General features: G+C 39.8%; 1 protein-coding gene across 7 annotated transcripts in view; it reads right to left on the reverse strand.

Moving 5' to 3' along the window:
* Nucleotides 1-15,437, reverse strand: part of Supt3h (SPT3 homolog, SAGA and STAGA complex component) — a 367,984-nt gene that overhangs the window by 80,695 nt on the left and 271,852 nt on the right. For all 7 annotated transcript variants that reach the window (XR_006020875.1, XM_038342156.2, XM_038342152.2 and 4 more), the window contains 4 exons: nucleotides 11,549-11,624; nucleotides 7,642-7,754; nucleotides 6,211-6,318; nucleotides 2,253-2,420 (listed from right to left, as the gene is read on the reverse strand). Coding sequence is in view for 6 of the 7 variants with exons in the window: in XM_038342156.2 (XP_038198084.1) it covers nucleotides 2,253-2,420; nucleotides 6,211-6,318; nucleotides 7,642-7,754; nucleotides 11,549-11,624 (465 nt within the window). In the remaining variant the exon portion in view is untranslated. The remainder of the gene's footprint in view (nucleotides 1-2,252; nucleotides 2,421-6,210; nucleotides 6,319-7,641; nucleotides 7,755-11,548; nucleotides 11,625-15,437) is intronic.

Below are 15,437 nucleotides of genomic sequence, written 5' to 3' on the forward strand. Positions count from 1 at the left end.
TTCCCTATCCCTGAGAAAATGTATTATTTTTCTGTGTAAGGAATTATACAATTATGCAACCATAACTGAAGTTTTCAGTGAGAAAATGACAAGATAAACAAGTGGCCGACTACAGAAAGTTGTGTATGGATATATGGAAAGAAATAATTATTATCTTAAAATGAAAAATTATTAATTCTGGTACAAATAATTTCCAATTTAGGAGAAATCAGACATAGAATAGAAAACCTGGACAGTGAAATACCCCAAATGTAATAGTTTTAATAAGATGAAGAAAGTGTTTAAATTCCTGGAGTTCCCAAATGTATGAAGAATTATTTAACATATGCACAACTATGAGGCTAATCACAACTCATTTTCTCATACTCTGGAAAGTACGCAGAGAAGTGTGCAGCCCATGAAAACAATGATATACATTTGCTGATTTAAAATGTACAACAATGGATGCCAGAAAACAGAGAAATGGCATAATTTAAATACTGAAAGACAAAACTATCAACCTAAAATTCCATACTGAAGTATCTTTCACACTGCTATATTTCCGAAGTGACTAGAAATCAGTCTATAAAAACTGAGTGTGTTGGTGCTGGAGAGATGGCCCAGCAGTTAGAGCACTGAATGCTCTTCCTACCCAGGTTAGATTCTCAGCACCCACTAGCAGCTCACAAAGGTCTGTAATTCCAGTTCCTAGGGATCAGTCACCTTCTTCTGGCCTTTGAGGACACCACATGCATATGACACAGACATACATGCAGGCAAAACCTACACATGCATAATTAAAAAAAAAAAGATACCCTAAAGCTAGGCTATGGCGGCACACACCATTAATACCAGCACTTGGGAGGCAGAGACAGGCTGACCTCTGTGTGTTCGAGGCCAGCCTGGTCTACAAAATGAGTTTCAGGACAGCAAGGGCTGTAACATAGAGAAAACAAAAACAAAAACAAAAACCAAAAAGAAACCCTGAATGTGGCCTCAGCTTATACAACATATTACACAAATTACTTTGCCCACATTAATAGAACTACATGTAAAATATAAAGCCTACAGAAGAAAATGAGAATATCATCATGACCCAGAAACAGGAAAAGGATAAATTAGAATTCATCAGAAATTCAACGTAGGTTGAATTAAAGACACTATTAAGGGGATGTGCAGTGGCACGCACCTGTCATTTTAGCACTCAGAGCAGAGGCTGTGCGATTATGAAACCGGTATGGGCTATAAAGTGAAACCCTATCTTCAAAGAGATACCACTGAGCTGATCAAAAGGTAAGTCACAAACTGAGGAAGCGCACGTAAAGTAGCATGCAACAACAGACCTTTTACCTAGCATGTGTATAGAACTCCTACAAATTGGTACTACCTTCTCCCTACATATATTAATTCCTTACCTGTGAAAAATCCATTAGAATGGTTAAAGTAAAGCCAGTGGTAACAGCAGACAGAGAGAGATAGGGAGGGTAGAAGGTGGGAGGGAAGAGAAAGAGAGAAAGAGAGAGAGAGATTGCAGGATAGTAAAAGATGACTGGATGGATATAATAAATGTTGGCATAGTAAAATGGTTCAAGAATGGAGATGTGTTAGTAGATTTGAGTGCTTGTAAGAAATTCTAAGAAACCAAGACAAGAGTCTTGTGACCTCTGTTTCTTTAAAAACATGGAATTGTTCTTAGATTATGCCTTTGTGCCCCTCCCAGGTGTAGTGGATAGGAGTGAGTTCACTTCAGATTAGTCACTGCAACTGGCTACTGCTTGTTTATATGCCTTCATGGAAAAACAAGATTTTGCCCTATGTGGCTTACCTACCACTTGTGACTTGCCCTTGTGATTGGACACTTTACTCATGTGACTCCTCTTAACCCTCAGCTATAACCTGTCTGATGCTTGAATAAAGTTGGCTATTGCATGAGACTTTAGTCCACTTCATTTATGGGTTTCATCTCCCTAGGTCCCACTGCCTCTAGACTAGTGAACAGCACCCAAGTTGTTTCAAGTCTGACTAGAGGTCATTGATTGTGGGTACCTAAGCTGGCTGCTTCTTAAGCTTTAAGCTGTGAGAAACACACACACACACACACACACACACACACACACACACACACACACACACACGCCACTTTTTCATAACTATAAAAAAACCCTAAACCCAAAATTTTTCTCTCCACTCTCTATCAAAAAAGAAAGGAAGAAAGTCAAACCAAACCCAAAACACCAAAACGAACAACAACCACCACAACAAAACCTACCAACCTTTTTCCTCTTTCTCTGCTTGCTTTTACTAGAGTCTTGTCCTGTACTGCCATTCCCCAGGGATCCAGATGCGGCTCTCCCAGAATACTGAGATCCAGAAGAGGGAGCTGTTGGTGTAGCAGGCGGTGTGTTCTCAGGAGAGTCTGGACAGGACTTCAAACAGGACCCCTGCACAAAGACATGGCTTTGAGATGAATGGACCAGACCTCCTAGCAATACATTATCTTTACACTTAATACCATTTATAGCTTAAAAATTTATTCTTATCTACTCCATAGAAATGGATGTCTTCCCCCTAAAATTCTACTTATAATAATTTTTAACCTAATTATTCAGACAAAAATTCTACATGCACTGCCTCTTAAAAAAAATCTGTTAACTTTGCTGGATAACATGGAAAGTTTGCTTGTATTTTAAGTTTACAAGTCTCCAAAAGAGTCTCTAAACTCTCCCCATACTGGATGGATGGCTTTTAGACACTGTGTGTGTTAGTGACTGCCAGCATTTTCCCCATAGCGCAAAATCATTTTAGGATCACCGAGTCTTCCAGTCTGTTCTATATGCAATGTCCTCTTTCCTTTCTTAATATTGCTCTTTTATTTATTTGGACTACAAGCCTGTTATTAATTTCATCTCAATCATTTGAAGAACTGTCCTTTCAGTATCTTCTTTTTCTATGGTCAATGACTCTCTAACTTCTTTGAGCCAGTTATCACAGACAGGCTTTTAAGCTCTTCCACAGTTCCCCCTTAACTCCCCTTCACATGCGCCCACTGGGTGAATGGCATCCTACAGAATGGAGTTAGGAAACAGGTCCCTGCACTGGCAGGTAAATGCCTGGGGGGCGGGGGGAGAGGTGTGGTCTGACCCTAGAGATAGCCAAGTCATCTAGGCTATTAACCAGCCTTCTAGGAGGAAAGAGGTTGCACAGTTCTTCCTCTAAAGAGATAATACTGTGTGTTCAGCATTTCTGGTTTCCCCAGTGCTTATTTGTGAACGAAAGGTCCCTAAATGGCATAACAAAACATTTTCAAACAATATTGGCTTTTAAGAATTTATAGATATTAAAGATTTATGAGTCATTTTCTTATATACTAACCATGCACTCTGTGGATCAACCACTCTCTATAATATAGTAAAAGAAATGATGTTAGATTTTGCAAACCCCTTGCTGAAATTCTGGTACCGGTCTCAACAGTATTTCCTTGATCAGACTGTCTGGAGACACCACCAAACAAGAAGCAATAAAGCTAATTTTGATTGAGTATCTTTCACTCAAAATGCTTAGGATCAGTTTTGTTTCAGAGTTTGTAATTAAAAAAAAAACTATTTTGGAATATTTACATAGCTCCAAGGGATCATGTCTACATGTGTGTAAACCATATGCTGAAAAATATGTAGAAAACCATTGCTATTACGTTTGCTAGTCTAGAGTCAGGAACCCAAGCTTAACCAGCTCGGTTCCTCATGTGGTCAGTGTTTAAGGATGATGCCCCCTCAGATAAGATGAACCCAGTCATCTTACGCTAGTACTGATGTCAGGATCTCCTAAGAGCATCTCTTTAATTTATCATTCTTCAGCCGAGATCTTGAACTAGTCTTTGATAATTCTCAGTAGTCTGTAACAGGACACAATCCTAAGCTTTCAGTTTTTAAAAATGGAACTTCCAATTAGTTCTCTTTGGTGTTTTTAGTTTCACCGGAGCTACCCACTCCCAGTCCTGTACAATGGGCTTTTGCTGCCTCTCAGAATGATCTTTCACGCCAGTTTCCATACCTTCAACACTTCGATGTCGACATGCATGCATTCACATGAGAGTTGGTTTAATTCTCTAGGTGGTTCATTTGGAAGTCAGTATAATACACTAACTTGGCTCTGTGCTTGTTCATCTATTTGCTTGTTTGTTTTACAAATCATTCAGCCTCTCTGAACACAGCCACTATCATTCTCCAGATGCCCCTCTGGCCCATATTTGGCACAATCCTTCATGTTAACTACTGATTTGCAATGCTGATGAGTGAGAATTCTGTTTTAGCATGGAATTATCTCTGTTCTAGCAGATAATAAAGGGCAGGAAGGGCGACAGTCTCTGTAAATGTCTACTTTGACTACCAGTCACAGGGGAGGGAGGGTAGGTGGATGTCAGGCCAGGAGAAAGCTTGGGGCAGACACTGACAGTCTGTCAGGATTCTCTCAGAGATTCATGCTCCCGACTCCCAGAGAGCCCAGGAAACCCACTACACATAGGGCATTTTTTTCAGCTGTTCTTTAGCTGGGAAAAGTGCCTGTGGTTGTTGAGTAGTTGCCCAGGGTAGCTTGGCCACCCCGGAGAACCAAGAAAGAAGGATGGGGATGTTGGGGGTGTTTTCTGAGAGTTGCAAGCAATCATTTGAATGCTAAGGAAAAACTGGGTTGTTATGTTCACAGTAAATTTCCTCAATTAGAAATGTTACAACAAATTTGTCTGATGTTAATGGAAAGCACACTATACACATACTCATAAAGCATCAAAGACATTGCAAAGGGCGCTCTTTGACATCATAATTGGGGTTTGAAACATAAAGAAAATAAAGAGTGTTTAATCAACTAAGTAAGCTTTAGGAAGTTTTCAAGCATGCTGACTGATAATGATGTATGACCTTTTTAATGGCCATAAACATTTCAATCCCTACTTGGATTTCAAGCCAATCTGATTCTCCAAGGGCTATCAGAAAAGTTGAGTTGACTTCTGGCTTGTTAGTAAGACACTATATACAAAGATATCATAGCATAGATCCTAAACATTATAGCAAAGAATATATAACTTGGGGTCCATGGTGAGTCCACAGACTAATAGAATGGCTTCAGGGTCTCTGAACAACCCAAAATTATGCTAAAAATGTGTATAAATCCAGAAAAGGATTTATAGTTTTTTTCAGACATTAAAAAAAATTCTTGGCATAAAGCAAATCATAGCTGTGTTTTAGAAGTGGTCTGAGCTACCATCCTCATCCACAGAGAGTAGCAGGAAGCAGATGAGCGCTATCAAATGGGCTTGGCTGTGTTGTTATATACATTTCGCCAACTTGACCTAAACTCACTTTATAAGTGCACACGCAGATGTGAAGCTACTCTGTCTCCTATGGCTCGTAGAATAGATGATACGACACTGCTGCGTTTGTTACTAAGACACTCAAATGCTGACGGATGTATTTGACATGTTCTGTTGCTTCTCTCGTTTTCAGGCACATCGTGCCTGAAACTGGAAGTGGTGAGCAGTTATGCAAAGGTTACACATGCTGAGATTTCCCAATTCCTACTGAAAACATCCTAGCAGCACAAGGGAGATAGAGCAGACAAGAGGTGCCAATATGCAAACTGAGGTAGATGGAGCCATGTCAATATAAATTATTGTTTAGATAAATCACTAAATGAAATGGAAAGTTATGAATAAATGTTAGGAATTGTTACATGAAAATACATCCCCAGTTCCCTCCAGGGTCGCTCAATTTCTTGTACACTAAGCAAGAATTGTACCATTGATCTACAGCCCCACAGCAACTCTCATTATTTGAGCTACAAAGAAATATCTTTCTCCAGCATCATGTAATTATACAGACTAATTTATTCACTTCACATGTCTCAGAGCAATACAGGTTCTGCAATCATCTGTCTGTCATTGAAGGGCTAGGAAAGACAAGGATTCTTTAAAAAAGATTCTTTTTTAATTTATTAAATTTCATTATTTAATTTATTTTTTAAAAAACAAAAAGGGGTCAAAGGGAAAAAAAGTCATCATATCAAATGGATCCTCAGGGCTTGGCACAGGAAATGCTCAGTCACTATTTGTGTAAATGGTCAATGGATTAAGATTCTCCAAGAAAAGACTATGCATTCCTATAGAACGCTTTCCAGAGAAGAACTAACGGCAACATGTAACAAGTACATAGATGAGTTCTCAGACTTTCTGATACTCACCTCAGCCGAGTTATGATACTGAATGAAGGCTGCAGAAATGGCATGGCTGAAGGGGTCCCCTGCCTTGGATACCATATCCTGCCTCACGAGAAGAGCCAGATCCACTACCTGAAGAACAGAGTAACAAATATAAAGTGATATAACTGGAAATGATCATTAATGCCATAGAAGAGACGATCAGTAACACACTCGGAATGTTATTGACATTAATACTGTCTGCCCTCCATTTGGAAGTGAGCACAACCTTTCATTGACTGGTGACTGGGCCAATCCACAATCACAAATGACAAGTTTGACTTTCTAAGGGAGTAGCTTAACAAAAATTTCATTTTGTTATCAACAGTGAAGCATTTTAAATGGGAATTTCTGTACTGTGAGCCCTGGGATTCCAGGCTAGTTTAGGGGGTCTCCATTCTCAAAATGGGCTAACAAGAGGCTGATCCTGGGCCCTAGTGACCATACCCAGGGGGGATCACACCTGGAGTGCCATGATCCTACACCTGCATATCTCCAGAGATAAAAGGGATCACAGAGGGCTGGAGAGATGGCTCAGAGGTTAAAAGCATTGCCTGCTCTTCCAAAGGTCCTGAGTTCAATTCCCAGCAACCACATGGTGGCTCACAACCATCTGTAATGATGTCTGGTGCCCTCTTCTGGCCTGTAGGCATACACGCAGACAGAATATTATATACATAATAAATAAATAAGTATTTTTAAAAAAGGGGTCACAGACTTTGACAGCCACTTATTTCAAAAATCAGACACATGATTTTAAACAAATCTGTTGAGGATGTAAGACTTCAACATTGAGAAAAAGTGGGCATTCCCACTTGTACATATAGTTACAATAAAGTTGAAGGATCCGACATTTTAAATACATTTTTTTTGTTAAACTCATCAAGAATTTTATACATGCCAACAATGTATTTAATTCATATTCAACCTCAACTCTTCTAGTTCTTCCCAGATCTACCCCATCCTCCTCTTCTGTTTTAATAATCCTAGTCCAATTTATGCTGGCTTTATATGCCTGGGAGTGGGGACACCCACTGGAGCATGGTTAACCTACCAGGGGATAGAACCTTAAAGAAAACTGGCTCTCTCTCCCTTGGAAGCCATCACTGTCAAAAGCTCCACAGGTAGGAGTGGACATGTGAGCTGGAATGTAGACTACATTAAGTTTGTGCAGGTCTAGACACAGTATTCTTTTAAAAAGTCACAATAACAACAACACAAAACAAAAACTTACAGCCCTAAGAAATAGCTATACAAAGAAACATAACTGAGCTAAATTACAGAATATGATGCATTTCAAAAGAAAATTTACGCTCTTCTTATTCCAACTAGAGTAGCAGATGGAATAAAGAACTGACCATGGACCCAGGGAGGAGAAATCAGCAGGAGCAGTTGATTGACAGTTCAGACTCTTACCTGTGCCACTGTTTCATATGCTAAGTATGCCAGAATTTCCATAGCTATGACATTGGGCTTTATCTCCATGCTGCCACAGTCCAGCCAATCTCGAAATTTGGAAGCTTTTTTGGCTATTAATTAAAAAGAAGAGAAATGTTTTACTTTTTAACATGTTTTAACCTTCACATGATTGTATGAAATTGGAAATATTTCTCCTGAAACTGCAAATAACACCCATGGAAACAATGTTTGGGAAGTTCTCTTAACGTCTAAATTTTTTTTTTTCTTAAGAAATCCAAGTTGGAAACCTTGGTTAAAAAGCAATACCATGGTTTCATTCTACAAATTCCTCATGCACTTTGATCTTTTATCTCTCTGTGGTGGATGACATGGGACATCTCACCCTCTAACCTCAGGTCTCTATGGTGGATGGCATGATACACCATACCTTTTCACCCTTGTATTTCTCACAGAGATCTAGAATATGTTACCATTGGCCAGAGTTTTAATTATTACCATAGAAAAGCTGCTTTCTCCATACAACTTAGTTCTAATGGAAATAAAACTCTGGAAGAAGTTGTGATGAAGGAATACAGAGAAAGAAATTACATCTCCAATCCTCAACATGTACCTACTACTAAAATAGGCTCAAAATTGTGAATTGAGAATTAAATAAAGCATTGATGGCCTGAGATAACCTGTAACTATTACGTCTTTGTTGGCTATGGAGATGTTAGAATTCTTAGGCCTGACTCTCCAAACCAGACTTACTGCAACCTGCCCTTACCATCATGGAACTGAGCTGGCCTTGAGTCTCGTCTCTGTGCTCCAGTCTGCTCTCCCCTCACCCTTCTTCATCCACACAATCCTGACCATCCAGGCCAAAGGTAGACGTCTTACATCATTTATGGAAACAACTACAAATATTTCCTATGTGCATAGATTTCTCAGACCTTAGTTCTTTGTTAGTAGAGAATATGCCCAAAGCTCCTGGATACCTAATTGTATCATGCAGATATGGAACCAAGCAGCACATACCTTTCATTAAATACCTGTAATTGGCTGGGCGGGGGCACACCTTTAATCCCAGCACTTGGGAGGCAGAGGCAGGAAGATCTCTAAGTTTGCTGCCAGCCTGGACTACAAGCAAATTCCAGGACAGCCAAGGCTGCACAGAGAAACCTTGTCTCAAAAAAAAAGCAAAACCAAAAACCCGAACAAACAAAAACAAACAGAACTAACCACCAAACACTGTAATTGTTCCAGTACTAAGCAGAGCTGAATTTGATTTTGACACAGAACCTTGCTTAGCCATCACTTATTTAACTAGTAAATTAGAGGGTAAAAAGTGGATGGTAAAGATTTTTTATAAAATCTGCAAGGGAATCTAAAAAAGATCACTGATCATCCTTTGACTATTCTGGCCTTACTAGTCTGTAAAAGTCTCAACCCAGAGCATGCTGTTTGGCTCTAGTTAGAATTCTCATACATTCCACATACAGGAGAGTTTTCTTTTAAATAAATCACAGAAGACATGAAGTCCTGCTATTGAAGCACATGTCCAAAACTGTCAAATGTGGCAGAATTATGATAATCCCCCTTAAAGCTATCTCTCTAAAGTAACCAGTCTTCACATACTCTGACAGGCAACATTCCATCTAACTAGCAAGCTGGAACGGCTCACAAACACTTGTTCAACATCTGTGGAATACTTCTGAAGTTCAAGTTAAGAGGCAGCATTTTGCAAGATCAATAAAATGGAACTTATTGCCCATTTCCCTCTGACAGAGCATTAGAGCACAGAAAAAGCACAGAAGCTGCTGTAAGCGATTTATTTGGAAGGTAAGAAAAGGGTCATTATTAGTTTTCAGCCATGAGGGAGAGAATTAGCAGTGTCTTTGTGAGACTGGAAGCGCTCAGAATGCAGAAGTCTAAGTACCCGCTGCACAACCAGAAAGCAAAATACCTGGTGCCAACAGACTCGCCACACCTATTTCTGTAACAGATTCACAAATGATTATATCATGCTTGTTTGTGTTGTTCATTTCTTTTTTTGAGACAGGGTTTCTTTGTGTAGCTCTGGCTCTGGAACTCACTTTGTACCGCAGGATGGCCTTGAACTCAGAGATCCGATGGCCCCTGACTCCTGAGTGCTAGGATTAAAGGTGTGCGCCTCCAACACCCAGCAAAAATATATTTCTTTAGTTAAATTCTAAGGTCCAATCTTTACAATTTTTAAATATCTGTCTGTGTGAGGTATGGGAGTCATGTGTACATGAGCCACAATGTGCATATGGAGGTCAACCAGTACACATAACACCAGGGATCCTAGGTACTGCCAAAACCAGATACTTAAGAAGGCAATGGCAGGTCATGGTTCCAGTGTCCTGGTAATTCATCAAAAAGAGAAGATTGCAAACAGCCCAATACTCTGTCTGCACAGGGCTGGCTTCTGGATCTGCTGTGATGAGCCTTTTCAGCTTTGGCATTTCCATCATAGAAAACAGGTTCTTCCACCTTGGCTTCAAATGAAGCTCCCACAGATACTATATGAGCAAATATTTTTAATGCCAAAATCCTTTCTCCCCACCCCGCAGAAAAGAAAATTATGCATAACATACTACTTTATCTGTAATTTTATCAGAAGTAGAAAATATTAAGCTTCATCTACTATAGTTTTTTTGTGCTCAATGGAACAGCAGAAAAGAAATAAAATCTAATTTTCAAATGAAAGTTGCATTACCAGACTAAGGCCATCAGTTTTAGTATGCAACAGCACTTCATTTCTTCTTGTAAATTCAGTTTAAAATATGATTTAAAAAATAGTTCAACTGCACTAAATGCTACTTTATGAGCTGGAGATTTATGCTTATAAAATACTTGAATGCTGTATTTAAACCCCAAAATTACCATACAAAACCCTCTCATTTGCTGAAATTGCCACGATCTGAAGTGTCATTTACTTAATGCTTCACAGATGTCTGATGCCAAGTTGTTAGTCAGATTGGAAAATATATTTTGTTAGGAAAAAAATCTTCCAAAACATGTTTTCTTATATTTTACTGATGTTTGCATGGGGCAGTGCTATTTGAAATGTGTCATTTATTTGCACTTCATGATCTAAAATGCTGCTCTCATTTTCTTTTTCCAAATCAAATACATGGTTATCGTGACCACACAATTGCTTTTCATTTAAAGACATCATTGTTTCTATAACTTCTCAGATCGGGGTCATGCGCGACTTTGTCATATTTTTAAATGGACTTTTCATTGCCCTTTCTTTTTGACCTTTACCCCAAGGACTTTAGTTGTCACTGGGCTATTGACACACAATCTAGTCCACTGTTATAAGGTCGCAAGTGCTTTTTGGCGACCGCTGTTCAGTGGTGGGAAGGCACTGACTTTTCTGCTCTTAGTCCTGTGGCAAGAGGACTGACTCACGACTCTGGCTAGCGCTCAGGGCATGCTACAGTAGGAGGTTCAGGACAAAATGAAACACTCTATTGAGATGCTACTTTGTGGTAACATGAGTGTGCATAAAGGGGAGTTTGGGGTTTATAATTAATATTGGGAGCTTTTAGATGTCATGACTATTAATGTTCATTATGGACCAGTACAGTCAGCAATACTGTACTTCAGTAAACATGACTAAGAAATGAGAAACTAAAGTACTGTTCTGACTGAAGGCTGTAGGAATAATTCCACTGCTGTCTGTATATGCGTATGCTCTCACATCTCCTAACACAACTGACTGTAGAGCCGCAGAACATAGCAAAATCTTCAGGTTCCCCCAGTGCAGATGCTGTTTCTGTAACATCATATATTGAATACATCGGTCTCTAAAAAACAGAGAACATGTCACAGTCTAGGATGTCTGTAAAACAATTCCTTACACATCCAAAAGTGAAGTTAAATCTGTACTCACAGAAACTTAGCTGCCGGCTTTCACAGAATTCTGCATATTGAGCTGAATCCATTGTTCGAGTCTGTCTTTCTGCTCTCTAATGGACAAGAAAACAAAACAAAACAAAAAAATAAAAACCAAGTTTTTAAAGAAAAGAGATTCTTAACAATCATTTCTAAAGTAGTAACTTAGGCTTCATTTACCATGTTCCATGCCTTAATCTAAGAAAGCAATTAAGTATGTGACAGACATATAACAACCATGACAAGCAATCAGAGTTTGCTAGGGCTGGAGCCATGCCTCCGTAGTAGAGGGTGCTGCTCTTCCAGAGGACCTCAGTTTGGCTCCCAGCACCCACATCTGGTGGCCTATAACCACCTATAGCTCTAGCTCCAAAGGATCTAAGGTCTTCTTCTGGTCTCTCTTGGCACTGTATTCATGTACGCGCGTGCGCGCGCGCGCGCGCGCGCGCACACACACACACACACACACACATGTAATTGCAAATAAAAGAGAAATATTACAAAGTAAAAAGCAGCAGTTGTAACTTTATTTCTTTTGGATATAAAGCTTATAGTAATTTCTTCTCCTTTGTTATTGAAGCTAAAATTCAAGGACTGGATTACTTAGTTAAAACACATCTAACATTTTCTATTTATCCCGACCTTTTAAAGCAAAAGCAAACTGTGCAGAGAGGACAAAGCAGACATCAAACCCACTATTCACTCTCATCGTCCATCTGCTTTACAGTTGTGATGTGGCAACACTAGAGCAGGAGTCGATGCCTGAAATCCATATATCCCCTCAGATCCCAGTGCCAGAGCTAACAGAGTCGGTCTTCTCAATTACAAAGAAAATAAGGAGAAAGGTAAACACAACACAACTCCTTTAATCTGAGTCCACGGATGATTCACAGCTTGGGCTAGCTGCATTCGTGGCTTTTCTGATTCAGTCCTGCAGATGTTTGCTCCTGCATTGTCTCACAGAGGTAGCATAATTAGACTTCACCCATGGTTTGGTGGCAGAGACTGACCACTTCCGTTTCCTTGGTAAGGGGAGCAGGTTGAGATGAGGCAGCCTGGTGCTTCTTGGAAGGGACATCTGACCAATAAAGGGAAAAAAATTCCCTGAGATTTCAATTTTTTCTGCAGTGGGAGGACTTTCAGGAAATGCCTTCTCACAGTTGTGTGTGCACTCAAGAACAGTGTTTCTAACGGTCATACTACATTTTCTTTCTTGTCCAGTCTGAGTAGAAGTTATTATACAGGTTTGTCACCTTCAATGCAAAAAAGACAGAGGAGCTGAAGTGAGGACAAGTTCCTTTCTTCCTTTCTGTACTTTCTCCCCAACCAAATATTCTCACAATCACGTGAACACAAATCCAGACTTCTTTTGGTTATTTACCTGCTTGGCTCAAGTGTTACTTATGAATACACATAGCAAGTATTATACACAGGTAACACGTACATATACACACACGTCTGCATGTGATTTAGTTATTCATAGCTACCTATTTACTCATATGTAGTGTGTGTACAGTCAACAACTTGGGATGTTGATCCTTATGCATCGTTCCCCTTTAGTTTGGGACAGCATCCCTAGGACCTTCCTCACAGTCCAGGCTGGTTTGCCCAGGAGCTTCCAGAGATTTCTGTCGCTACCTCCCATCCTCCCATCCTCCCATCCTCCCATCCTGCCATTGCCGGGATTACTGGCACATGCCACCAGGCCCAGTGTTGTACCTAAGTACTGAGGATTTGAACACAGGTCCTCAGGCTTGCATGGTAATAATTTACCAAATGAACTATTCCTCTAGAAACTGGCCTCTTAATGTGGATGATAGGACTCATAACTGTTTGCTAATGGAAAATAAAAAGCAAACAAGTAAGTATTTAGGTTCTGAACAAAGTCAGTGGGTTACTAATGTGTTTACTAAAAAAAAAAAAAAAATCCCTGCCAGATAGCGCACACCTTTAATACCAGCACTCTGGAGGCAGAGGAAGGCAGATCTCTGTGAGTTGGAGGCCAGCCTGGTGAACAGAATGAGTTCCAGGACAGCTAGGGTTAGCTACACAAAAAAACCCTGACTCAAAAACAAAGAAACAAAACAGAACAAAACCAAACCCAAACCTCACACGGACAACACTTAACACTGCATAATTCTTATGTATTTATGTAGGTGTATGTATGTATGTCTCTATGTTTATAGCAAGAACCCCTCAGGTCAGGTGTGTGTATGTGTGTGTGTGTGTGTGTGTGTGTGTGATTATAATGAGGACTTCCCAGGTTTGAATATCTATGTCCTAGAAGAATACCTGACACACAGTAAATAAGCAATGAACATTCTGAATAATCAAATGCCACCCCTTTATTCAAGAGGATAGGCAATGTAACTAGCTCTCGGTAGCTATGACTCCCACACTATCTACTTGCTAACCTGAACCCAGCCACCACATTCCCCCAACAGAGGACTAGACAGAAAGCATTTAGACAAAGACACAACAGTCCTAAAGGAATTCCTAATATCTTTCTTCTACTGAGTTTGGCAATCAAGATTTGGCTTCGGTATACATGCTAAGATAGTTGGTGTGTCTGTAATTAAGAATTTTAGTCTTTTAACGTGAGGAGAACTTATCCTAAAAGATTAAGGTTGCCAGGGTGGCCAGCTTTAATTAAATAAAGTATGTGGCAGTTGGGAGATTCTGTCCTGCAAAGCCTATCATCTGAGGCCATTTTAAAGATACTCACAGACATACGCAGGGCTTTGCGTTATTACAGCTAGCTTCTTTACTTTCTGACACTCTTGCTAGAGCCTCTTCCTTTTGTGCTGCTCATCTTAGTTCTTTCAGCTCCTTTAGTATATAAGCAGCACCCTTTGATCTAGGCAGCACCAGGAAGCCGGCCCTAGGGCACTCACAGGAAGCCATTTACCTCTCGCCTGGCCTAGCACACAGGAAACACTCAATGCAGAGTGGCTGATTGCAGTGAAGATTTATTGGCATGCTGTGTTAGAGCTACTGGAAGCTTAAAGTGTATCTTGTTTAAGCCTCTTCATTTTAAAGATAAGGAAACTGAGGTTAGGAGAGATGCAATTTGCCAGAAACATATGTAATTGCATTACAAAAGCTTTGTCTAGACTATACTACATTTTTTACTCCAAGGTCCTTATAGGATGACCTATGACCAGGGATTTTAAGAATTATGACCAAATCGCATGAATTCCAGACAGGGTAAGTAGATTTTAAAATGAAGTTCTACTTAAAAGAATCAAGAGACTGTCCATACATTAAATAATCATGGCTTTTGTTTTCTGTGGTGCCCTAATTCCACCTCCCCGCTGCTTCTCTTTGGATGCCAGTGCATTCTGTAGTGTACACGGATGGACCTTTTACTGATGTGGTTACCAAAGTCCATCTGGGAAAAGAAGTCCCCAGTTTAGTACAATGATATGGTTATAATGACAATGTCTTCTCCACACAGAAAATGCAACCTTTACATCTATAAGTTTGGCTCATATGGGTCAACTCAGGCACATGCTTCCCAGAGAGTGACCTGTGGGTACTGTGAGAGCCATGGCAGGAAGTATGCTCCATTCATGTTCTGGCTTCTTCTGAACAAAATGGCAAACTGCAAGCTTAATTTTAAAGGTGTCTCTCTAAAAGGGAGTTCTCAAGTTTAACTGATTGTTTAATATGGTCACTAAACTGGAATTTTTTTTTTAAAAAAATCTGTTTTGCCCACATATGCTCATACATGTCTGTGATCCAAGTGTTTGTGAGGCTGAGGCAGGAGGATCACAAATTTGATACAGTAAGATCTTCTTTCAAAAGCTAAGTAAGCAACTACCCATTCTCACCAAACCAAACCTTAATGTTTTTAGAATATTAGAAGCACAAAACCCTGAATGAGT

The sequence above is a fragment of the Arvicola amphibius genome, chromosome 9 (genome assembly GCF_903992535.2).
Source record: "Arvicola amphibius chromosome 9, mArvAmp1.2, whole genome shotgun sequence".
Lineage (NCBI taxonomy): Eukaryota > Metazoa > Chordata > Mammalia > Rodentia > Cricetidae > Arvicola > Arvicola amphibius.